Here is a 24,654-nt window from a genome sequence, read left to right as displayed (position 1 = left end):
TTTTTCCGGCGTCCTGCTCGGTGCGTTGGCGCTGGATTTCAAACCGAATTGCTTGAATATTACACAAATATTAATAATAAAAAAAACTGCTTTGGTTCAATTTTGAGAGCTGCCACTCACAGTTGTCAGCCTGCTCGCATTTTTCCAGAGACGTAGAGGATGCGCATCGCGGGTCCTCTTCTCTCATTGGTAGCAGTCGTATGGAAATTGCTCTGCGGATTTTAGCGGCCGGTGCGCTTTGCAGACTTTCACCCTCTTGCACCTTCAAAAATAGCAAACGCATACAACGTATTATCATAATTCTACATTTTCTGCTGGGCCATATTTACCAGCTGGTAGCCAGTCAGATGGGCCTAAATGAGCTAAATTGTAAGATTTAATATTTTCAAAAGGCAGATTAAGACTGATCTAACAGCGCCGATATTTCCTAAAGATGTGGGGGTAGGCCTAAGGAAAATCAACACAGACACCACCCTGACAGTGAAGGAGTTTGCCGGATGTTCCTCAGAGGGTAACAACAAAATGTTGCGAGAAAGCAATGTAATCACCCCTCGGCAGTTTTCAATTTCCATATTTATGAGAAATTAGGCATCTGATTGAAAAGCAGGCGCCATCTTGAGCCGAGTTGCGGTTTCCTGAGCAGGTATTCCTGCTTGTTCGTCCTCTAACAACCTGACTCTGGGGAGCAGGCTTCTTCCTCGCTATTGGAGGTTTGCGGTGGGATACGGGCCTGGCAGCGACTTTTGTGAACCTAATCAACTCAAAGGCGTGTGAGAAACGAGAAATGGCTGCGTTCTATTTCCCCCAGGGTTATTGCGTTCTGCGTTCTGCCTTCCCCAGGGTTACTGCGTTCTGTGTTCTGTGTTCTGCCTTCCCCAGGGTTATTGCGTGCTGTGTTCTGTGTTCTGTCTTCCCCAGGGCTATTGCGTGCTGTGTTCTGTGTTCTGTCTTCCCCAGGGCTATTGCATGCTGTGTTCTGTGTTCTGTCTCCCCCAGGGTTATTGCGTGCTGTGTTCTGTGTTCTGCCTTCCCCAGGGTTATTGCGTGCTGTGTTCTGTCTTCCCCAGGGCTATTGCGTGCTGTGTTCTGTGTTCTGTCTCCCCCAGGGTTATTGCGTGCTGTGTTCTGTGTTCTGTCTTCCCCAGGGCTATTGCGTGCTGTGTTCTGTGTTCTGTCTTCCCCAGGGCTATTGCGTGCTGTGTTCTGTGTTCTGTCTTCCCCAGGGCTATTGCGTGCTGTGTTCTGTGTTCTGTCTCCCCCAGGGCTATTGCGTGCTGTGTTCTGTGTTCTGTCTTCCCCAGGGCTATTGCGTGCTGTGTTCTGTGTTCTGTCTTCCCCAGGGCTATTGCGTGCTGTGTTCTGTGTTCTGTCTTCCCCAGGGCTATTGCGTGCTGCGTTCTGTCTCCCCCAGGGTTATTGCGTGCTGCGTTCTGTCTCCCCCAGGGTTATTGCATGCTGCGTTCTGTGTTCTGTCTTCCCCAGGGTTATTGCATGCTGTGTTCTGTGTTCTGTCTCCCCCAGGGTTATTGCGTGCTGCGTTCTGTATTCTGTGAGGGTTATCGCATGCTGTGCTTCGTGTTCTCTCAGGGTTGTCGTGTGCTGCGTTCCGTGTTCCACCAGGGTTATCGTGTGCCGTGTTCTGTTTTCTGCCAGTGTTACTGTGTGCTGTGTCCTGTGTTCTGTGTTCTGCCAGTGTTACTGCGTGCTGTGTTCTGTGTTCTGTCAGGGTTATAACGAGCTGTGTTCTGCCGTGGCTGTCGCGTGCCGTGTTCTGTTCTCCGCGTGCCGTGTTCTGTGTTCCGTTAGTTTTATCGCGTGATGTGATCTAGCAGGGACTTCCTGCCCTCCTCTGATCTGTGAGACTGAGAGCAGGTGTGTCACACCACAACCCTGTTTGTTTATGTTTATTTTCTTTTGTCCCCAGCACTGTATGCTTCTGGGAGGTAAGAAGACGTCAGATATTCCATTGGAGGGGTACCTGCTGGCGCCCATTCAGAGAATCTGCAAATATCCCCTCCTGCTGAAGGTAACAAAGTCCCCTCTCCTTTCACTTCCCTGGTACCACCTGGCACTCAGTAGACTCATATCGAAATTTGGCTGTGACGACTCGTCTAGGATCAGGAGAAACCGAAACCAAAACCCTTTATTTAACATGCCACCTTCCCTTTCCAGTCTAGGTGTTAGACTATTGTAAAAATGAAGACATAAACAGGTTTACCAGAATCATCCAGAAGGTGCAGTGTAAGTGCCCTGAGACCTGCACTAGTTAGAGTCATGTCCCTTTATCACAACACTAAAGGTTTGAAACACCCGCTCGGTGGATTTACAGATCCCTCATCAGCAAAAACATCTGCTTAATTAAAAAACGTTGAGAGATTTTAACGAGTCTGCAGGTGTCTCTCTGTTTGTTCTTCTGATCATCCCTTCAAACGAACGGCCTGACGGATCGTTAGTGTCCTGCTGTGGGCGGGGCACGGCGTGTTTACTCTGCATACTTAAGATCTGCGTTGTGTGAGCTCAGGGAGAGCTCAAGGCCGCCATTTGATTGGCCGGGCAAGATGCTGAGGTTGCGCAGTATTTGCAGCATCTCGATGGATGACATGCTAGCTGCAGTGAGCGCTCACACTTCAGATGGAAACCCTTTATTCATGCATAAGCCTCTGCGACTGTGCACCGTAGCAGCACGGATGCAAGGCTGTAAGGCACAGACACCACACAAGGTATCAGCACAGACCTAATATAACACAGGTTATAGCACAGACACCACACAAGGTATCAGCACAGACTCAGTATAACACAGGTTATAGCACAGACACAACACGAGATATCAGCACAGACTCAGTATAACACAGGTTATAGCCCAGACACAACACGAGGTATCAGCACAGACTCAATATAACACAGGTTATAGCACAGACACAACACGAGGTATCAGCACAGACTCAATATAACACAGGTTATAGCACAGACACAACACGAGGTATCAGCACAGACTCAATATAACACAGTTTACAGCACAGACACCACACAAGGTATCAGCACAGACTCAATATAACACAGGTTATAGCACAGACACAACACGAGGTATCAGCACAGACTCAATATAACACAGGTTACAGCACAGACACAACACGAGGTATCAGCACAGACTCAATATAACACAGGTTATAGCACAGACACAACACGAGGTATCAGCACAGACCTAATATAACACAGGTTATAGCACAGACACCACACAAGGTATCAGCACAGACTCAATATAACACAGGTTATAGCACAGACACAACACGAGGTATCAGCACAGACCTAATATAACACAGGTTACAGCACAGACACCACACAAGGTATCAGCACAGACTCAGTATAACACAGGTTATAGCACAGACACCACACGAGGTATCAGCACAGACTCAGTATAACACAGGTTATAGCACAGACACCACACGAGGTATCAGCACAGACTCAGTATAACACAGGTTATAGCACAGACACCACACAAGGTATCAGCACAGACTCAATATAACACAGGTTATAGCACAGACACCACACAAGGTATCAGCACAGACTCAATATAACACAGGTTATAGCACAGACACCACACAAGGTATCAGCACAGACTCAGTGTAACACAGGTTACAGCACATGTGCTTGATTTTATAAAAAATGTTTGGTTGTAGACACTGAGCCAATAAGCCGTAACCAGACCTCACTGTAAACGGCTTGTTCTCATCTGCCCCAAATATACTGGTTTAAAATGGCACTTTAACATTTCACAGGGGACCCAATCAAAATAATTGATTGATTGATTGATTGATTGATTAACAAACACCCTGAAAATTAGGGTGTTTGTTAAGAGTCCTAAAGGCAAATCACTGTCAGAAATGGATCCATCTCGGCACCTTTTCTGTGCATTTGCAGCCCCCCCTCCCCCTTCGTAATGTCTGATTTGTCCTCATGTCATTAATTTGTTGACATGCTTGTGCCAGATCTTACCAATATTTTGAGTGGATATTAGAACATGTACAGCTTGTTTCCCATGATGAGCTCCATGGGATTGTTTTCACATGTTGCTCCCTCACAAACGGCTCCCTTTTCTGTTAGTGAATGTACCTAGAAGTCTATTTGTAATCATGCAAAAAAAAAGAGAAAAGACACCACTGTAGATAAGGTACCGAGAAATGGTACTCTAACTTCATTTGTACTACACTGAAGTACCCATGTGCGTTTTACTTATGACAGATGTAGATTTAAGAGCCCTCGCTGGGTGCAGAGCATTGGTCAGACGCTGCAGAATGATGTGTAGTCTGTGTATGATAGCTTTAAAGGGACAGTTCATTTTCTGGAGTTGTTTTTTAATATTTCAGTTATAGAGTTTGTTTTCATTTGGCCCAGATAGTTGTTTTGTTGCGTACAATGGGTATTTGTGATACTTACAGAAGTCTCTGCTGACCAGCTGACTTAACAGTGGCTGGTATAGGGGCCTTCGAGGGTCGTCTGAGAAGAAAATACTCCTGAAGTAACCCCGATCGGCTTGTACAGCGATGTTATGTTTCCTGGGGCTGCGCATACAGTATAAGCAAACATGTACCATAAAGCCGCACTGCCGTGCCGTCTCTGAGACGATTCACCCTCAAGGGTTGAACGGGGTCGAGCCTGAGTTCCCCTGGGGACACTTTGGGTGAACTCTGCCGCCCCTCCCCCCCTACAGGAGCTACTGAAGAGGACGCCGAAGAAGCACGCGGACTACCCGGCGGTGGAGGAGGCCCTGCAGGCCATGAAGGCGGTCTGCTCCAACATCAACGAGACCAAGAGGCAGATGGAGAAGCTGGAGGCGCTGGAGCAGCTCCAGTCGCACATCGAGGGCTGGGAGGTGAGAAGCAATTGGCCGCCCGCCCCGCCGCACCCCAAAACCCCCCCCCCCCCCGCCAAAAGCGCTTCCTTGTGCCAACCCACCTGCCACTCAGTCCCCTGGAAAACCGCTCAACTCAATGGGGCAAAGTCTGTCCTCACTGTCTAGATGTTCTAGCCGAATGCTGGCTTCTCATTTTTAGCCACAGCATGTTGTTGTGAATTTACTCTTTGTGGTATATGATCATAAGTAGGTGATTAGAATGTTCTTAAAACATTTTAACGCTGATGTGACAATCAATATTTTTTAAGTGAAAGCAGTGGAACTTCTAGAACTTGCAAAAAATGAAATGACCTCAATAACCCTGCTCCCTCTGTGTCCTCGGTGACATCACTCCCGTGCTTAATTATGCTAGCTGCTTTAAATGATTGAGCCGGCTAAATGACTGTGATGTAACTTCATGTAAATATGGTTCCTTAGACTGTCCTCAGCCTCGGTGTTATTGCCTGTCAATGAGTGTTGATTAGGCTTTCACCAGTTAACTATTTGCGCTTGGTTATATCTTGTAGTGTGCTCGTTAGCCACTAAGGTTGTAGACTGTGTCAGGGCATTCGGTTTCTGGAATTTTCCTTTCCTGCCAAACGTCACAGTTTGGGAAAAGTTGATTTGTTGCGGCATTGTTAGCGACGTTAAGAGTCGTAGCCATGGGGAGCGGGTTGTCCAATGAGAGGCCACCATGTTGAGAAAAAAGGAAGTACCGCGGACCTTATTAACATAGTCCCTGGGTGATATTTTCGTCCATTACCGCTACAAACAGGAAATGGAAAAGAAGTCAGAAAATGAAAGATGGCAGGCCGTTGTTGTCGATGCTCATCTTGCCGCCAGCGGCTTGCGGTTCGGCGGTGCGCCGTCCCTTCTCTGGACTTTCACACTTCGGTAAATGGTATCATTAACCCCAGAACCCGGTGCCCCAGACGGCGCCTTTCCGAAGAAGCGGGTCTCCTAAAAACGGGCCTTCGAGATCCTACGGGCCCTTCCCGAGGGCAGGTCCGATGGGCCCGGACCGCCCCCCCCCCCCCGTGCGCCCGCACCCTTTGTTCTGTTCGGCGGACAAAAGCGCCCATGGGAACGGGCGGGCGGCATGCCGACCGCGGAAATCCCGCCAGCCTCCCCACCTCAGCCGCAGGACCACGGACACCAAGCCGAGAGTTCCCCGTAGGCGGCGTTCGGGCTGTACCCTTTGTGATTAAAAGGTTACGAGGTTAGTTCTAAGGAATTTATATCTGGGGAAGCACATTAGCCGTGGGCGTGCGCTTTAAAAAAAAAAAACAAAACTCCGCCCGGGTGAAGTACCCAGCGAAAGCCTTTTTCCAGGCCCCGCTGAAATAGCCTTTCTCGGTTGAAGCTCTGGCCTGGCGGATTTCCGCGTTTGAAATAGCGTCTGGATGAATGAAACGCTGTTTATGATTTCAGGTGCCCCATAATAGGCCTCGCTAATAACATGACCCGCTTGTCTTTAACATTGTTTTACAAGCAAATTCAGGCCTTGTACTTTTTTTTTGCTAAATCTATTTGCCAAATTACTTTTAGTGATGTGTCCAACTCTGTGAATAAAAAAATGAAGATTTGCATTTAATTGCAAGTCAAAGTTAAGGAATCAATGGTTGATTGAATCCGGGCTCAGGATAGGTTTAGCTATGCGCATACACTGTTTGCAGTACAGGACAGTGTTACCAGGAAGATGTTGCTGCATTGATCGTGTTGCGTAATCGCCCCTGATCAATGCCTTGTCATTAAAGCTAAATTTGGTCCGTTTGTGGCTCGGCAGCAGGGGCTGCCTATTGACCTGTGGCGGAAGAGAGCTTTTATCGGCAAGATCTTGGCTTACTTTTATGAACGCAATTACCGATCTTTCGGCGGATGGAATCAATTAGGCCTCTCCTTCTGCAGCCAGAGGAGAGACCCCTTACTGTGTGAGTAAGATCAGGGGATCTTTGATGGACACCATGGGTCTCCATGCCCCCACGAAGCTGCGTGACCACTTCAACCGCTCGCGGTCACGGTCAAGCAGACAGTTTTCCCAAATAAGAGATTTCGACGGTGGTGGATCACGTTCCTCCCCGTGTTTGTTAAAAATGCAAACTTTTGTGCATTACGATGGTATGGCATGACTAGAAAACTGGAATATCTGGTATACAAGAGACTGGATTTGTCTACTCAAAATAATGTTTTTTGTCTTTCAGGTGTAGATTTGGTTTAGGGCCATTTTAGGGAACAGAATTCATCTTCACACCACATTGATTGATAGATGTATCAGCCACTTATTGGCAGACGTGTGATCAGATTTCCCTCAAATTATCTCCTGCAATAGAAAGCATGAAGCATGAAATCTGTTTAATATGTGACAACAAAAGGGTTTATTTTTAAGGGGTCAATTCATTAAAAGGTTTGGAAAATTGGAAAATTACACTTGGTTTAGAAATTTGACACCTCTAAAGAGGTTTTTTAAACAAATGTGCTGAACTGAAATTTTCCTTTTGGGGGCTGCAGAGGCATTCACTGAGCGAAGCATCACCGGTTGAATGCAAATTCAACTTCTCCCAGACAGGAACAAACTGCAGTGTAGAAGAACAGCTTCACTCAGGGCCCAGTCAGACCGACGTGTCTGCTGTTATTTTTAGGAACGCAGTTTCATAAAGACAGAGGCTGCGCGTCCTTTAAATGAACATCCTTCAGATTGGATCTAAACGCTGCTTCCCCCCCCCACTCCGCTCTCAAATTCAAAGGCCAAGTACGGAGAGTCGTGTGTAATTATGCTGGGTCTCTCTTAGGAACTGGTGTACCTCTGTTACCTCAATTAGAAGTCCTGTCGGGGGTGTAGCGGTGCATTGTGGGATGTGCAGTGCTACAGAGGAACATCTGCACTCTGTAAACCTGAGCGCAGATAAGGGCGTGCAGATGTCTTCAGAGACCGGGCGTCTGGCACGCTTTAAAAGCCTCTCCCCGTTTCCATATTTAGAGCCGCGCGTTACCGCTCCAACGTGACCCCCGCTCTGGGTTTTGGACGCCGGCCAGCCGACCCCCTCTTCAAAAGGAGGTCGCGAAACAAAAACAGCCCGGGGGAGCGGTTTGCCGAAAGGCCGCCGGAACTTTCCTCTCAACGACTCTCCGGAGGCCGTCTGCGTAGGGGGTTGCGACAAGTGTGTGTGTGTGCGTTTGTCTGCACGCATGCACGTGTGTGTGTGTGTGCACGCGCGCATGTCTGCACGCATGCAAGTGTGTGTGTGTGTGCGCGCGTGTGTGTGCGTCTGTGCGCGCGCGTGTGTGTGTGTGCGCGTGTGTCTGCACGCATGCACGTGTGTGTGTGCGCGCGCGTGTGTGCACGCATGCAAGTGTGTGTGTGTGTGTGTGCGCGCGTGTGTGTGCGTTTGTGCGCGTGCATGTGAGTTTGTGTGGGTGGGAACGCCTGTGTGGCATCATGCCAAGGCTGCTGATGAAATTACGAGTCCAAGTGTGGGACGTACTTCCAGATCATAAATTTTCTTCTGCAGTACCGTGTGTGGCCAGTAAGGTGTAAAATAGTCACTGGCTCTCCTGGGGTACTGTGTGTGGCCAGTAAGGTGTAAAACAGTCACTGGCTCTCCTGGGGTACTGTGTGTGGTGCCTGTTTTCTGTAAAGTAGTCACTTGCTGTCCTGTAGTACTGTTTGTGGCCTGTAGGGTGTAAAATAGTCAGTGTCCTTTGTAGCATCATGTGTAGCCTGTAGGGTGTAAAAAAACTCACCTGGCTAACAGGTGAGTGCATCAGACCAGTGAAACTGGAAAAAAAAACTGGGAAAAAAAGAAATAGGGGAAACAAAGAAGGCTACTCAGCATTCCATTTTTGTGTGTTTTTTTTTCACAGGGAACCAACCTCACAGACATTTGTACAGAGCTGCTCCTCCATGGTAATTTGCTGAAGATCTCAGCTGGGAACATTCAGGAGAGAGTCTTCTTCCTGTTTGACAACCTGCTGGTGTACTGCAAGCGCAAAACCAGGTGAGGAGCTGAGAGACGGGGCGGTGGGCACACGTGTATGCGATCGGTACTCGCGTTAAAACTCCTCTTCGGGGGGGGGACACGCCCAGAATCTGGGTGCCCTCGATTCCTGTTTGCGTTTCCAGCTCATTCTGAGTCAGTGAAACGAACTGGCTGTGTGACGGGGGGGGGGGGGGGGGGGGGCGCTGGTCGGGAAGCGGCGTTGAAAGCCGCCTCTGTTCCCGCGCGCGGATGAGAAATCAAGTCGGCCGTTGTGCGCGACGGCTCTCTGAGTGACCCGCACCTTTTTTATTTTTTAACCCCCCAAATACACAGGGTTTCGGGGAAAAAGTCCACCAAGAGGACCAAGTCGATCAACGGGCCACAGTACGTGTTCAGAGGCCGAATTAACACAGAGGTGATGGAGGTGGAGAACGTGGAGGACGGAACAGGTTCGTACTCACACTCTCTGACAGGGGCAAGTCATCTACGGTGGGTGGGGGGCCTCTGAACGGACTTAAAGGGGCCTTTATCTTCAGTTACCGCAAGGGCACCAGGGCTGTCAAAGGAGTGCTTTGGCCTGATTTTCCGACTTGCCTATGACGTCGTTTCAGAGTCCTGATGGTTTTTTAATGCTTATTCCCATTATATGACAGCCAATGTTCTCCTTTGTCATTAGCCACTAGAAGTATAACCTGCTGTCTACTTACGATGAAAAATTGTAATGATTACTTGGAGTACTTTCAAGTTTGAGAGACAAGACTCACAAATCAGGGACATCCAGACTACTGTTGTCTCTTTGATCAAATATAAAACGACTGCCAAATGTGATGATGTACCTGAGCAAACATGACTTAACGGGGTAGGGAGTGTGAAAGTGAACGCTGTAATGCATTCACTGCTTGATGATTCAAGCAGCTATTGGGGAGAAAAAAACATTACAGTACAGTGTAAGCTGTGCTTGCCTTTGTGTGAAAGATCTCTGCTTTGACGGATCTAGCTATAAACATTTGGGGGTAAGGTTGCACGCCTTGGCTGATTTTATCCACAGCGACCCCATAGACTCTAATTTTAACTAGCTGGGCGACCTGATTCAAGTCAGTAGCTGACATCCAAATTAGCATGTGTGACTAGCTACAGAGAAATTTGGAGTGTGTGCGAGAGAGAGAGATCAGTCTAGAGAGACAGGCAGCTCGTTTTTTGGATCTTAGATGTGAAGCCGTGCTTGCTAATTTAACTATTAGATTGCAGAACAACCAATTACTGTAGGTAAAGCTACCAGCTATCTGCTAATGTTTGCTTCTGAGGAAACATTTGGAGGTACTGTGAAGACTTGCATATGTTGCCAATAATGATTACTGGGCTCGCTATAACCTATCAGACACTAGTAAACACACCGTTTTCACACAGTAGGTATCGATACTTCCAATCCTTTCATTTTTGAGAATCGATCCTCACATAAAAGTATTGCTAATTAGCCTTGGTATTACTTGGTGTCGAAATTGAAAATAAATTCATTGGTATCCTCAATGTGTATTGTACGGTCTCCGGAACTTCCCAGGGATAGCTGTTTTCACTGCTCATGTAAGCCCAGTCGGCCTTTGGGGTGCCAGTGGCTTGCTCTCTGTGCATGCATGTGATTGGGTTGCCTGCTCCCTTGGTCTGAACATGTGCGGCTTGTGGCCGTGGCGTGAAAAGAAGCAGGGCGTGAATATGAGTACACTTGCGCATAGTTTGCAAATTGAACGTTCAAAATTCTTGTGGGAATCACGATGCCAAATTTAAAAAAGTAATCTAAAGTAATCAGATTACCTTGCTTGGATTGAGTAATCCATTAGATTACATTACTGAGTATAATGTTAATGAGGTCATTGGTAATATGCAACGGAGTGTATTTTAAAAGTAACCTGCTCCATACTAGAATGAAAGTCTTGCTTTTAAATCCTAAAGTGGTTCCAGTTTGGCACCAGTAATATGATTTACTAAACGTGTATCTTATCTGTGATTTCCTAATACATACTGAAAACGTTTCAGTCAGAAACGGTTTGGTATTGATCATTGGACATACCAGACTGGAATAGCACAGAAAACCAAAATATTTTCTTTTATTTTTAAAGACAAAGTTATGGATTTGACTCTTGGCCATTGGTCTGTCTTGGTCGTAATTCAATTACTTCGCTGGGGGAAAGGGAAAGAGAAGATAGCCACATTTTTCCCTCTAACAAACGCTGGGTTTTTTTGTTGTTTCATTGAAAGCAGACCTGTTTGTTATATCTTACTGTATTTTCCTGCGAGCCTTTCTTTTAGCTCCCCCGTCTGATTTCTCGAATCCCATCGGTTCTGTTTCTTTGCGGAACGCAGCCTCTTCGCCTTTGCTTTAAGTCGCGCCTCCTGTAACTCGATTTGTTAATACGAATCTCGCTCTGCGTAGTGCTCCGGGGGGCGTCCAATTTTGGCAGGGGCGCCGTAGGAAATGCAATTTTGTTTGATTGATTGATCAATTCATTCTTTCACTGCAGCGCTCTGTCACGCGATTCTCAGCCTGCGGTCGTCAAGGGAGATGGGAGGGCTAATGGCAGCGGCTGGTGTGTGTTGTGGGGGTGGGGTGGGGGGTGGGGGGTATGTTATTCAACGAGACCCCTTAGATTTTTAATTTTTTTGTATCCTTTTTAACCAGGTGTATTTGTCTCCAGTAGCTTGGTGATGCACACTGAGATCGGAACATTTTTTTCGGGTGAGACGGAGCCAAGAAGTCCGTTCAGCTCGATTCAGTTGTCACTGTCACAAAGACAGGAAATTTGGGAAAAAACTGGGCCTGAACGCCCCCAAAAAAAACAGGAAGTGAGGAGGAAAAAAGGAGGAAATCTTGGGAGGAGACTGGAAACAGAGGGAAGCCCATCCTCTGCTGGCTGGCCTGGTCTCAGTCGCCATGGTTGGGCTTAATGGTAACAGGGAGGTAACAGGGAATCTTTCAGAGTAAAATAGTTAAAGTTGCGCATTCTAGCCCAATAGGACTGCTTAAGCAACAGTGTGTATATTAAGCAGTCATAATACTAAAAATGTTTGTAAAACAATTACAAACACTGAATGCATAGTGCAACAAATCTTTTGGCATTGAATAATACATGTCAAAGGAACAGTGTTCGTGGGGATTAAAGCATGAACAAACCCCCCTGTGACCTCTTTCACCAATATTTGCGGTGTGCTGTGACAGGCAGCTGCCTGTTTACGAGGAGGGATGCGACAGGGCCGGGGAAGGAAGTGGCATCTCTGCGCCGCTCGTCAGCGTTCTGTCGCCATGGCGACGCTGGCAGAGCCGAGACGGGCACACAAACACGCTGCCACCCCGCAGAACAACCGCAGAGACAAACATCTCGTCTCGCTGGCTTTCTTACAAAACAGAGCGATGTGAGGCTCAGTGTTTTTCACCACAAGTAGCTTTTAAAATGTGAGTGTTGGGTTTTTGCTAGAATTTTCTTTATGTTTCATAAATATGAATACAGCCAAATTGTGAAAATTGAGAACAGTCTTGCAGATTTAATGGCTTAAAATATGCCTATTTTATTTAGTTTAGTTTACTTGAGATAAAATTATTTGCAGACCAACAATTTACTTTGAATAAGGAAGTTACATTTGCTGTATTCAGATACATTTCCTTTCATGATATCTCCCTGAATATGATTAATTTTTACCCCCCAGTAATGAGTCATTTAGGGAAGTGACCTTGGCCATGAAAATAAGTAAGGTCGGAACATATTGGTAACAAATTCCCAGAATCGAATCAGTTATCTTGATCTTAAATCAATCAGTTACGCAACTTCCACTTTAAAGTTTTAAAATTATATTCCAAGTTTATGTGTTTATGTGTTTATGTTTTATTGCATAAAAGGAACATTGAGTCTGAGGAAAAAAAGAGAATGTTGGTGGCAGTACGGTGCAGTTTCAAGTTGATGCTCTCTGTACAGAGACAGGGAGGGCTCGTCCTGCGTTCGATGTACCAAGCTCTCTCCGAGCTGACTTCAGCACCCGGAAGGGTTGAGGGGAGCGCTTGGCATGTGCCACCGCACTCACTTCCTGCGTTTCGCAGGGCCGCGTTAGCGAGCCTCTCCCGCGTGCCGCCGGCTTCGACACGTGACCTTCACGAGCCGCCCGAACCGCCGTCACGTGTGCACTCCTGGGCAAACAAAAGAAATGGGCCAAGCCCAAAATGGCAAGATATTAAGCTTTTAATGGTCTTAACAACAAATCATTGGTCAGAAAATTTGCAAGAATTAAACAAATGCTGAAAATGAAAATAAGATATCCAGACTCTGATGATGTTGATAGGTCACGGACATCAGGAAGTCATGGCATGCAAATTATATGCAGCCAAATACAAAACATGACTCTTTTATTTGACATTATGTTAATTTGTCTACTGTATAAGTGAATTTCCCTGTTTCTAGCTTTTCCCCAAACAGTTCACTGCAGCAAAAGTAAACGAGCAAATGGTGGCACAGGAGGTCTCAGGAGTGCATTTGTTTAATTATTGCTAATTTTGTGACCAATGATTTGTTGTTAAGACCAATAAAAGCTTAATATTTTGCCATTTTGGGCTTGGCTCATTTTTTTTTGCCCAGGAGTGCACTCTTTGGTGGATTTTGGTGTTCTCGTCAGAAAAAGCCACATAGACAAAAACAAGATGCTTTTTTTTCAGCTGTGTTTTTTTTTTTTACCCCCTGCGTGACATCCAGCGTTGGTACGGGAGCGGCCTTCTTCAATGTGATTATGAAAGATGTGTGGGGGAGAATTACGATAGCGTGACTGGGTTAGTGCGACCTGTCAAAAGGGCGAAGGGAATTCTAAAAATACCCCATTCAGCCCGTCTGGGTCTGCGTGGAGCTGACGCGCTCAATCGGAGCCCAATCTCGAGCGTTTGCCTAACGCGTCAGGAACTGAATGTCCTTTGGTGGCGCCTTTGTACCGGAGCCCCTCTGCAGAACCTGTCTTTTGTTTAGCAGGATGGCGCTTAATGAGCTGTTTTCACACAACGTCCTGTTCTTCTGTATTGGGGAAGTAATTTATCATTAATAACCGTACTTATTTATTAGCTTTAGCCTCAGATTATCCTTTATTAGCTGTAGCCTTAAGCTTGTAATTTATTAGCTTTAGCCTCAGCTTCTACTTTGTTAGCGTTAGCCTCCGTTTCATCTTTTATTAGCTTTGGCCCCAGCCTGTGCTTTATTAGCTTTGGCCCCAGCCTGTGCTTTAATAGCTTTAGCCACAGTTTAAACTTTATTAGCCTTAGTCTCAGTTTATCTTTTATTAGCGTTAGCTCACCCCGCAGTGCTCATCATAACCTCCAGTTTGGAGAGTTCAGGCAAGCACATGATGTCAGACCCTCCATCTGATCACGACGCGGCTCGCAAGCTGGTCTTACGCAGATGTGAGTCAGAGGAAGAGGAAGACGCGTCATCTGCAGCTCAACAGGTGGACCCACAGGCGCCCGGCCACCTGCAGGAGCTGCTGGCGTGCGATGAGACACTTTAATCCCAGCCAGCCGAAACCCTCCAATAACTGGGGCAACGCTAACGCCAATCGCACGTTGCCCTGCAGAGCTGCCAATCACAGACGGTGCTGGTAGAGTCTGGATATGATACCAGAGCGTATAGCGCAATTAGGCTGGGTTCCAGCAACCCAGGGTTCCTTAGCTAACGCCTTCCCAGCCGCTCGCCCGGGTGTCTATTGAGTGAGAAACGTGCCTCTCCTCCAATCAGTGCTAACTGCTGTACTGTAGTGTGCACTATGTCCATTTTGCTAACACTTCCTGCATGTCTGGAGGAGTCATTTGTGAGACTATTCTAATTGGAAACTCCAGATTTGAAGCAAAAAAGGCTAAAAATACACATTTCCAAATACGAAAGTCCACCTCAGTCCTATTTCTTCTTACAGTTTACTACATTTCACTTTGAAATCTGCAGGGAATGGAGCATCAAATTACTTTATCTGTTTTTCTTCATCTTTGTTCAGTTGCATATGTTACTGATGATCAGAGCAGCTCCGATAATAAGGTCTTAGAGAACATTGGTAGAAATAAGCTCTACCCATCTCTCTCTCTCTCTCTCTCTCTCTCTCAGACACAGAGATGGTTTTGCTTTGTAATGATATTTTATTTGCAGAAGGCATAGCCGCCTGTTTCTCCAGCAGTTTAGCGCATTAGCCAGACACTAAAGGAAAGTGACCTGAACTCACCCTGTCTGTGTTTTAAGAGACTCCAAGGATTGGCCCTTACTTTAGTGGATGGTGTGGCCTGTTGTTATACTGAAATGGAGTGAAACGGATGTTTTGTCTGTTTCCAGACTGTATTCCGTGACTGGACAGAATTTGTGGTGTGTTTGTGTAGGTTAGACACATTAATTGAGAGCTTTTGACTTGCAGCCTTCTAAAATAGAGTACATGTAGGTATAGTTTAGCGATGTTAGCTCGAGAACGTTCAGATCCCATATCACAGCATTGCTTTGGATGATACAAATATAGAATTCAAATATGCTGTTTTCATTATCTAACCAAAATGTCATCATCTTGCGTTGGAAAAACATACCAGCCGTGTGATTGTCCCTGTCATCAATCAAGTGGTGATAGAGGCCAAGATGTGATTCAGTTACCCTGAATCAAATGATTAAATCAGTCTGATGAGCTTTGTCTGTGACTCTAATGAAATGGAGTAAAGCTTTTGTTTGACAGTAAAATGAATGGGCAGTCTAGTGTAAGTTGCTTTCTGAAGCTTTTGTGATCCCCTTAAATTAATGAGTGAATTTTATTTTGTTTTCATGTCACACCTGAAATAAAATGTGAATATGGTCGGCCCAAAGCCCATCCATCTGTATACCCCACGTCAGGAGCCGCTTACAAAGTCTACTGTCGGTTCTGTTAACTCATCTATTCCACAGTCTGCTCATACATACAGCCCAGCGTACTTCACGAGGCTCCTACCTCATGTCTCCTCTAATGGCTGGGGTTGGGGCAAATTAGTTTACTCCTAGAAAATATCTAATAGCTGTATTGTGAACCTGTTCACATCCCTTATGAACTTTATAACCCCAAACCCTGGTAGCATAGCCCAATACAGGGAAAACACAGGCTTGATAGAGCTTGGCGTAAGTATAAAAACCCATACTTCTTAGAGCTTTTGTCTTGCCTATAACTCCCCCTAAAGCCCTACCAGCTGATTCAGTGAGCACCACAGTGCCTTTTAAAAAGCTCATGTGTCCATCTAAGTAGAAACCAATATATTTATAAGAGCTTGTGTAATTCAAGTGTTTATCCCCAAAACTAAACTGAAACCTACTTATGGACCGTGGTAGAATTTCTAAAATGCGTTGTTTGCAGTTTCTTGTCATTTATAGATATTTGCCTCTTTTTACACTAATCACTCACAACTGGTAGCATCTTTTGTAGATTTTCCTGAGTCTCTGCCAGTAAAATGATGTCATCCGCATACAGGAGGGCACTCACCTCTTCACCAAACCTCACAACACATTCTAGCTGTTTGATAGACTCAACAAGATCATTGGTGTAGAGAGGATTTCACCCTGCTTAACCCCCAATGGCATTGTAAACCAGCTAGTAATACAATTATTTAGGCTGACACTAGCCTCTGTAGTTGTTTTTCAGCCAACACATTTATTTTCTCAAAGAAAAGCCATTAGTCTCTCATTGAGCATTAAAGAGAATAATTTATATACTGTGCTCAATATACTAAGTCCTCTTTAATTTATGGATACTCTTGTGTTGGATTTTGCTTTAGGGCTGATGATAAATCTATACCAGAGGGAGGGTAATCTACTTTTTAAATAGGCGATATAGAATGTTCAACAGCTTAGGAGATCTTAAGACCTCATTAGGTAGCTCTTCAATGGCAGATGCTTTTCCTAATTTAGCTTTTTAGCTGCCTGCCATCTAGTGGTAAAACGTGGTACTGCATTTATTTTGAGGGAGCTGGTGTGAGTGACTGTATGAGAGAGGTGTTGATGTTTCTAATACCGCTTGTCCTTTGCCAGATATGCTACAAACCAAGATGCCTGGCCGCGAACCTTTTTTGACATCTATGTCTGTGCCATGTTAAATCTGCACTTTATATATAGGCAGTTGACAGAAGGGTGCACTATGTCTGTTCTCAACCCATCCCTGTCCCCCTTTCGCAGCTGATTACCACAGCAATAACTACACGGTGACCAACGGCTGGAAAATCCACAACACGGCCAAGAACAAGTGGTTCGTGTGCATGGCGAGGAACGCCGACGACAAGCAGAAGTGGCTGGACGCCATCCTGAAGGAGAGGGAGCAGAGAGAGAGTGAGTGACTCTCCTTCGTATCGTATTTTTAAAAATGATCTTAAAATACACTTTTGCATGTTCACAACCTGGGCATATCACTGACGGAGTGAGTGAGTGAGTCATTCAGTGAGTCGGTCAGTCACCGTAAGTCACTTCTTTCATTTTTTTCCTGTTTAACTGGCCCTTAAATGTCGTTCAGACGCTCCTATGTGGATTCTTATTCATTTTTAAATTTTATTTCAGCTGCACATTTTACTGTCATTTACATGGCTACTGGGGCCCTGATCACAACACACGCGCTTGATTGACAGATTACCCTGCCGAGAGCAGTTATTCCTTAGTGTCCTGCAGAAACCTAATCTCATGTCAGTAAGGGAAAGAACAATTTACCAGTGTGGCGTCATGCTTTACTCACATGGACTTGTGACAGGATGTGCTCTGTCCTTATCTCTGATGAAGGAGTTTATATTACAGGACAGGCGGAACATAATGTAAGGAATTCATAATTTATTGAAATTAAAGAATCGGGGCTGGAAATGAAATCAAAGCAATGTGTCCGTTAAAGAGACAAGGGCAGAGCACAGTCAGGGCTTCGTCCAAGCCCAGGTTTAGCAGAAATGAGTCTATTTGTGAGCTTTGGCAGGCTCAGTGTCTAAAAATTTGTAATGTGTTTTCCTAGAGCACACTTACGTGTAACAATATAATCCAAACAGGTGTCTGCGTTAACCAGACCATGTGCGGACACTGATGTAATTTCTTTCCAAAGCCGCCAAACTGCTATTTATATATATTTATATAGTGACTGCTATTTCTCAGCGCTTCAGGCAAAACATATGGTAGGATAACCTGTAGCTGAACCTAGTGGACGTAAAATACCATTTATATTTTATATATATTTTATATATTTAAATTAAGGTGAATGCAATCAAATTTTTTAATAGGTAAGTATGCAAGATTATTTGGTTATGATGTTTTATTAGAAGTATGATTGTCGAAGCAGTCGCAGCCCATTTTAGATAATGATTGTTTTGAATAGATTATACCTGTCATGGAATATTGGGACCAGCTTTATTTGAAGTAAATACTGAAAGATACGGACAGCCTCGGTAGAAGCGAAGCAGGCTTGGCTTCCAGCTGTTTCGAGGAGGGTTGCTTTCCTCTCCAGGGAGCAGGAAAGGAGAAAAGACAGCAGGTTTTTATCGGAGAGCTCTTTCAAAAAACAAACCGCGGGGCGCTAAAAACGGATCATTGACCACCCCGGGTCCCGAAATTAGACCGGGGGTGGCGTCGGGGACGCGCTCACCGAGAAAGCGTCCCGATCGCGTTCGGCGCAGTTTATGCAAAGACCTGATGCTCTGGCTGCTTCTATAAAAATGTGCTGAACTCTCACTGGAGTCATTACATTACATTACATTACAGGCATTTAGCCAGACGCTCTTATCCAGAGCGACGTGCAACAAGTGCATCAGTTCAGAGTGCAGAGGTGCAGAAAAACACACACTGGAGCGAAGTAAGGAGCCAGCACTCGTAGAGCGGTTTCAGAGGAATTGAAAATGGCGGACTGTATTGGCTTCTGCATTTATACGCTGTGATAATGCTCTGCATCTGAGTGGTGGTGCAAGGGCTCAGTATGCCGTGTTAGTCAGACTGCTTCATATTTTTGAAGCAATGTTTTTTAATTATTTAAAAAAGGTAGGGCAGATGCTTTTCGATTCGTTTGAAAACACGCATGCGAAACCTGGGGGACGTAGTTTCCTGTCTTGAGGTGGCCTGCCCAGCTTCCTCAGGGACAGTTTCAGGTTCCTTCTGAAAGAGTGTCGTGCAGAGGAACGGCCTTTTCGTGTTCGCGTTCATAAAAGTAAATGGATTTAGGGATCCTGCGGAGTCAGAGAGTCTGGAGGCCCTCGCAGTGAGCTGACTCCTGTTTGTCTGACGAGTGCAGATAGATTGGCTCGCGATCGAGGCTTTCCTGGGGCTAATATTTTCCCGAAGGCTTTTATGCGTTGAAGCATTTGTAGACTATGAAAACAGGAAATGAATTGTCAAGTCATTAAGAGTCTTAATAGCAGTGGCCATGTATCACCTCTCACCCTTAAAATAAAAAAAATCAGCTTCTATGGAGGTCGCACAGGACAAAAACAAACGCATGCTCCACGTACCTGCTTAACTGAAGGCCGCAGCAGGCAGGCAGCTGCAGGTCAGGGCCTTGCCGGGGCTGCGTCAGGCCGTGACCTGCAGACCCGGGGACGCGGGCGGGCTGGCCCAAACAGTCTATTCGAGGAAGGGTTGATTGTTTCTCTGGGCCTGTGTTCTTTCGGAGAAAGAGTCTAGACCGCGTCACGGTGCTAAAAATGAGGTTTATTTCTCCGGGACCTCAGGTCTCCGTTGTTTAGACTGGCGTCGCTCAGGGTTCCCTTCGCCGCATGCCCGGCTGGGGGCTAGTCATGCCCATCGACACAGTTTCTTGGCAGGAAGCTGGACGGGACTTTCGACCTGGTTTGTTCTTCTCGATTCCTGTCCTGGGGTGCGGGATCAGGGGAATATTGATTTAATGTCCCTCAGTGGCGAGACCAGGTGCGGAAGGCGTGTATTTTATTGTCACACATGACTGTATGTGTGTGTGTGCGTGAAGGAGAATGTCATTACCAAGCATGCAGTGTTGCATTTGCTTTAAGTGCTAGTCTTTCAAACAGAGCCAAACAGCTATGCTCCCCCCCCCCCCCCCCCACAACAACCCCCATGGGTCATTAACCCCCCACCCCTGACAATTGGGGTGCAATTTAGACAAACGTAATTCATGTTGTTGAGGGGCTCCAAAAAGTCTCATGAAAAATGACTTGGAGAGACGCCAGGTAGCTCTACAAGAAACGTGCGCTTGTGAAAATGTTGGACTCTGGGTAAACTTTGGGTCACCATTTCGCCTTTGTGTTGCCAGTGAAGCTTTGACCAGGGCCTAGCTGGTGAGGTTACAGCAGCAGAGAGTGTTTTTCTCGTGCAAAAGTGAGATGGGTTGAAGTGCCATTAGCTTTTAGCAAAAAGGTGTGAGGACAGGATAAAGGATAAATTCTAGTGAATCTTCAGGACAATACAGGCATTGACTGCTCACTATGAGTCAGATGTACCTGCTGTAAAAGAGGATGTGATGGTAAAATTCAGGTCCTTTTTTGGGAGGACGGGTTATTTTTCTTGGTACGTTTTTATTGTTTTCATAGATGTTTTGTCAGGTTTTCCCAGAGCAAAGGGAATTCATGTTTTTCAGTAAATTATCAACATTGTTATTAACTAGTCAGACCCAAAGCTAGGAGTGTGACAGCCTTCATGCCATGGAATTACCCTGATATCCCCACAAACTGGCAGTCTGTTACTTGAGAAAGTACCCACATCACAGCTAACATGTTTATAGTTTACAACTGTGAGGAAAAAAAAGTACCCAAACTTAAGGTTCACATCGGATTGAAACATCGGGTGTCTATGTGTTTTTATTACAGAGGACGAATATTTCTTCACCAAAAGAGCAAATGAAGAACACATTGGGTGAAGAGTGAATTCAGAGCAAGCTAGGGACAGTTTTTTCTATGTCATTAAAGACACTGTATCGGCAAGGAGACATTGACAGGAGAGCAGCAGCCTCTGACTGTCTAGCACAACCTACGGTGCTTCTAGTACAGTTCATGAGTAAATGCGCACATCAGTGCTTTAGCACATTCAAACACATTTAAAGTAGGCACCACTGTTTTTTTGTTTATTTATGTTTGTGCCTTGGAAACTTGCTTCCCTTGAAAAGGCACTGATTTAAGAGCAACCCTGATATGCAGTTGTAGAGTGGGAGGTGTTTTTTTGTAAAGTGTGGCTTTATTACAGAGTAACTGTGGCCATTTTTTTCCTTCTGTGGTTTCAGCAGAGGCAATCTTGAATAAAGAAGTTGAAAAGGCAAAATTACATGTGCTACTTCTTGGTCAATACCCAGCCATGTTGACCCTGAGGATCTTCTGTATTCTGAAATATGTAAAAAATTAGAAAATAAATGAGAGCAAATAAAATAAATTGAATTTTGTATTTGAATGTACTAGTATTTAAGGCTAGATTTTAATGTGGGTCATACAATATTTTCGCTCATTTATTGGACCATGGACTCCAGATTGTATGTTTTGGGGAAGCACTGCACAAAGCAAGTGAAGAGAGTGCTGGTTTCACACAGAACATGTTCTTCGATGATGAATCTGAAGTGTCTCATTGGAAGCCGCGCCTGTCTGTGTCTTTGAGCCCCGCCCCTTGCTGTTCTGACGAGGGGTCCCCTTGTTTCGCGCAGGCCTGAAGCTGGGCATGGAGCGGGACGCCTACGTGATGATCGCGGAGAAAGGGGAGAAGCTCTACCACATGATGATGAGCAAGAGCCGTCACATGATCAAGGACCGACGCAGGAAGCTCAGCATCGTGCCCAAGTGCTTCCTGGGAAAGTGAGTGTCTTTGGGAAAGGGGCGGAGCCACAGGTTTGGCAGTTCTGGGGAGAGGGTGGGACCTCTTAGAATGACATTTTTAGGAGCAAACATCAATAACATGCTTTTCTGTTGCACCAGTTTTTTCAATTACATCCTTATGGTTAGTCAAATTAAATTTTGAGCCTGCTTCATTGTAGTTAAAGTCATCAGTGAGCTGGGTGACAACTTACAATATATGCTAAAAAATTGGGAAATAAAAGTCTTTGTATGACCCCTTACCATGTACAATGTATCAAGACCAATCAGTAATTTACTGGAGAAGACTTTCTGTTACAAGATTTCTCTAGATTCTGTTATGCTGTTTGTGTTCTGTGTCGCTGTTTTTTTCGTGTGACTTTCATTTTCCACAAGGAATAATTTTAATAATTACATTTTTTATTTCCCCCCTGAAGCTTACCAGTCCAGCGCTTTGTGACAGTGCAAGTATGCAAATGCTATGCCACAATTTCTCAGAAAGTCTTTAATTCCAAGATCTGACAGAAAACACAGACATTTTCTGTAATTTGCCCCATTTTTTACAATTTGACAGTTTTTACTGGGAGCAGCTGTTTAACTGGGAATGTGTTAACCCTGCCCTGGAGTGAAATCAACTGTAGTACCCCCTGGACATTATTGTTTTTTGTTGGCTGAGCAGACGATCTTATCCAGGGCAATTTATTTCAGTCAAGGCATGAAGTTTTTGTTTTTTTTCCTGTTTGTTTATGGGGCTTTGACTGGCCATGAATCATATAACTCAGTTAGTCATGAAGCCAATGCCGAGACTATGAAGATGGTGAAGCTGTTTGTTTTCTTACCGCGGTTCTAGTTTTTTTTTAATGTTCTTACATCCCCAGTTTCCGGAAGTCGTCTGATTGGCCGGACAGATTTCCCTGAGGGTTCCGTCTGTCCAGTGGGCAGACTGCGCGGTCGGAACAGAATTTTCCAGCGTGTGCCGCGTCACATGTTCCGATGTCAACCGCGATTAAAATTGGCCTCTTCTGCCAGCTCCGTCTCCTAAGCGCGTTGCCCCGGTCCTATCGTACTCATTTTAAAGAGGAGCCTGAGGGCTCAACCCACGCGATAACGTGACCATCAATCTTCTGACCACACAAAACCCTTCTCATCGATTGGTCTAATGAGTTTTGTGAAATATTGTCTATCCCACACTGACAGATCTGAAAGATAACTTCATTAATACGGTGTCTGATTTCACGCTGTCTAAAAGCAATGAAGCACTCTTGGACTGGGGGTAATTGTACCAGTCGCTGTCTCTACCTGTCAGGCCACATGTAACGGACCAGTGCCATTTCCAGAACATTCTGTCGTTCATGCGGCCATGGAAGAAGAGTAAACGCTTGGCTTTTCTCTCAATCCCAAGGAACACTTTTTCGTTTCATTTGCCATAATGTTTGTTATGTAAACTTTTAATATCAGTGTTTTGAAATTAAATGGGAACATCAAGCTTGACATTAAATGAGAACGTCAAGCTTGGTGATTCAAAATGAATTTGATCACAACCTGGAAGTGTGTTACCTTTTACATGCTGGCAAAAGGTTTCATTGTAAAATAGGCAAACAAACATGTTTACAGCTTTAAAAAATGTGAGAGTAATTACTCTTTAAAAAGAAAACATATTATGCCCTTATAAAATACAAAGTGCCCAGTGTCAGCGGTGGTTTTCACGTCTGACGAAGGATTAAGTGAAACGATTAATCTTCCAGAGCTGAGTCAGTATGCTGGTATGAGTTTTATTGGTCTCGCATACCTGAGACAGACCCTCTCGTCTGTGTCGCGAGCCCGTAATGCTTCCATCTGTTTGGGGCCTCGCGCACACGTGCCTGTGGGTTGTTTTTCCTCTCCTCTTGTCCTAGAGCACATCCTCAGCGCTTCCAGGAACTGCTCTCTCAAGGCCGATGTTGAAACCATAGACGTTTCTTCGGCTCGCCTCCGTTCAGACTCCACCTTGATTGAATGAGAGGCCTCCTAATGCTGACGTCATGAGCTTAAGTGTCCTGCGTTGCCTTTTGTATTATCTGCAAGGGTGTTTAAAATCAACCCAGCCCTGTATTAGCTCCCTAATTCAGCCCGCAGGAATTTTTACTCACAGATACCCCGCCCAAGCAATGGAGAGGGGTCAGGTGCGGTCGAGAGTCAGGTGCGGTCGAAATGAACGTCGTGTCATGGGCAGTCTCTGGTTCAGCGCTGTAGGCCCGTGTTGGGAGGCTGCTGGGTGGAACGGCGTGTGTTTTACAGGGTGAATCCGCTGGTCGGTCAAAGCCGGGCCTAGCCGGAGGTTCATTTTCCGGAGCGTCTCCGTGATATTCATCTCCGGGGAAGCATTTTTCCGTGGCTGCGTCGTACCTCTGGAAGGCACTGTGCGTGCTTTCCCTCGATGCCTGCTCCTGATGTCTCCAACAGCTCGGGACGTTTTTTAACCTTTGTCAAAAATAAATAACAAAGGGCAATCCAAGTTTCTTAAGCTTTGGGAGAATTGATTTTGAGTGCGTCAGTCAAATGATGGATTTTTTTTTCATCCCCGAAGCCAGACAACTTAAGCCGCAACTTAAAATTTAGGACGCCGCTGAAGGTTGTGCCAGAAAAACACTGAGGCATGTTTTGACCGAAAGGTGGGAGTTTTGGTGGAGGGAGCTACGCGGGGCCAGAAACTGATCAAATATGTACCCTTCTGTCCTCTCACCTCCTCTCCTCTCCCCGCGTCCATTCCCAGTTGGCTTTTCGGCGCCACGTTGCGCTGTGTGGTTATCGCGCGCTGAATGTCTATGAGCCGCACGAGGGGAATTAATTATCTTTCCTTGATTGGCCAGACCCTGAGAGGTCTTTGTGGAAATTAACCAGGCTCTGTCCGTCGCTCGGGGTTGGCTGTGCACAAACACCTCCGCCTTTGAGTCCTCTGTTTTTATTGCCCTTGGTGAAAGTGAAAAGCGAGAAGAGATCACGGTGAGCCGTGCTCGTCTGAGGCGCAGGTAGCAAGAGGT

The 24,654-nt window shown here is 45.7% G+C and overlaps 1 protein-coding gene across 1 annotated transcript in view; it reads left to right on the top strand.

Moving 5' to 3' along the window:
* The window catches only part of LOC118207716 (phosphatidylinositol 3,4,5-trisphosphate-dependent Rac exchanger 1 protein-like), a 114,596-nt gene that overhangs the window by 38,775 nt on the left and 51,167 nt on the right, over positions 1 to 24,654 (top strand). Inside the window, exons 5-10 of the mRNA XM_035381590.1 lie at positions 1,925 to 2,026; positions 4,709 to 4,870; positions 8,753 to 8,886; positions 9,202 to 9,317; positions 17,049 to 17,198; positions 21,490 to 21,637. Coding sequence (XP_035237481.1) covers positions 1,925 to 2,026; positions 4,709 to 4,870; positions 8,753 to 8,886; positions 9,202 to 9,317; positions 17,049 to 17,198; positions 21,490 to 21,637 — 812 coding nt within the window. The remainder of the gene's footprint in view (positions 1 to 1,924; positions 2,027 to 4,708; positions 4,871 to 8,752; positions 8,887 to 9,201; positions 9,318 to 17,048; positions 17,199 to 21,489; positions 21,638 to 24,654) is intronic.

This window comes from Anguilla anguilla, chromosome 11, assembly GCF_013347855.1.
Source record: "Anguilla anguilla isolate fAngAng1 chromosome 11, fAngAng1.pri, whole genome shotgun sequence".
In the NCBI taxonomy this organism is placed as follows: Eukaryota; Metazoa; Chordata; class Actinopteri; order Anguilliformes; family Anguillidae; genus Anguilla; species Anguilla anguilla.
Note: the sequence above shows the minus strand (reverse complement) of the source record. Positions and strands in the feature narration are given on the sequence as shown.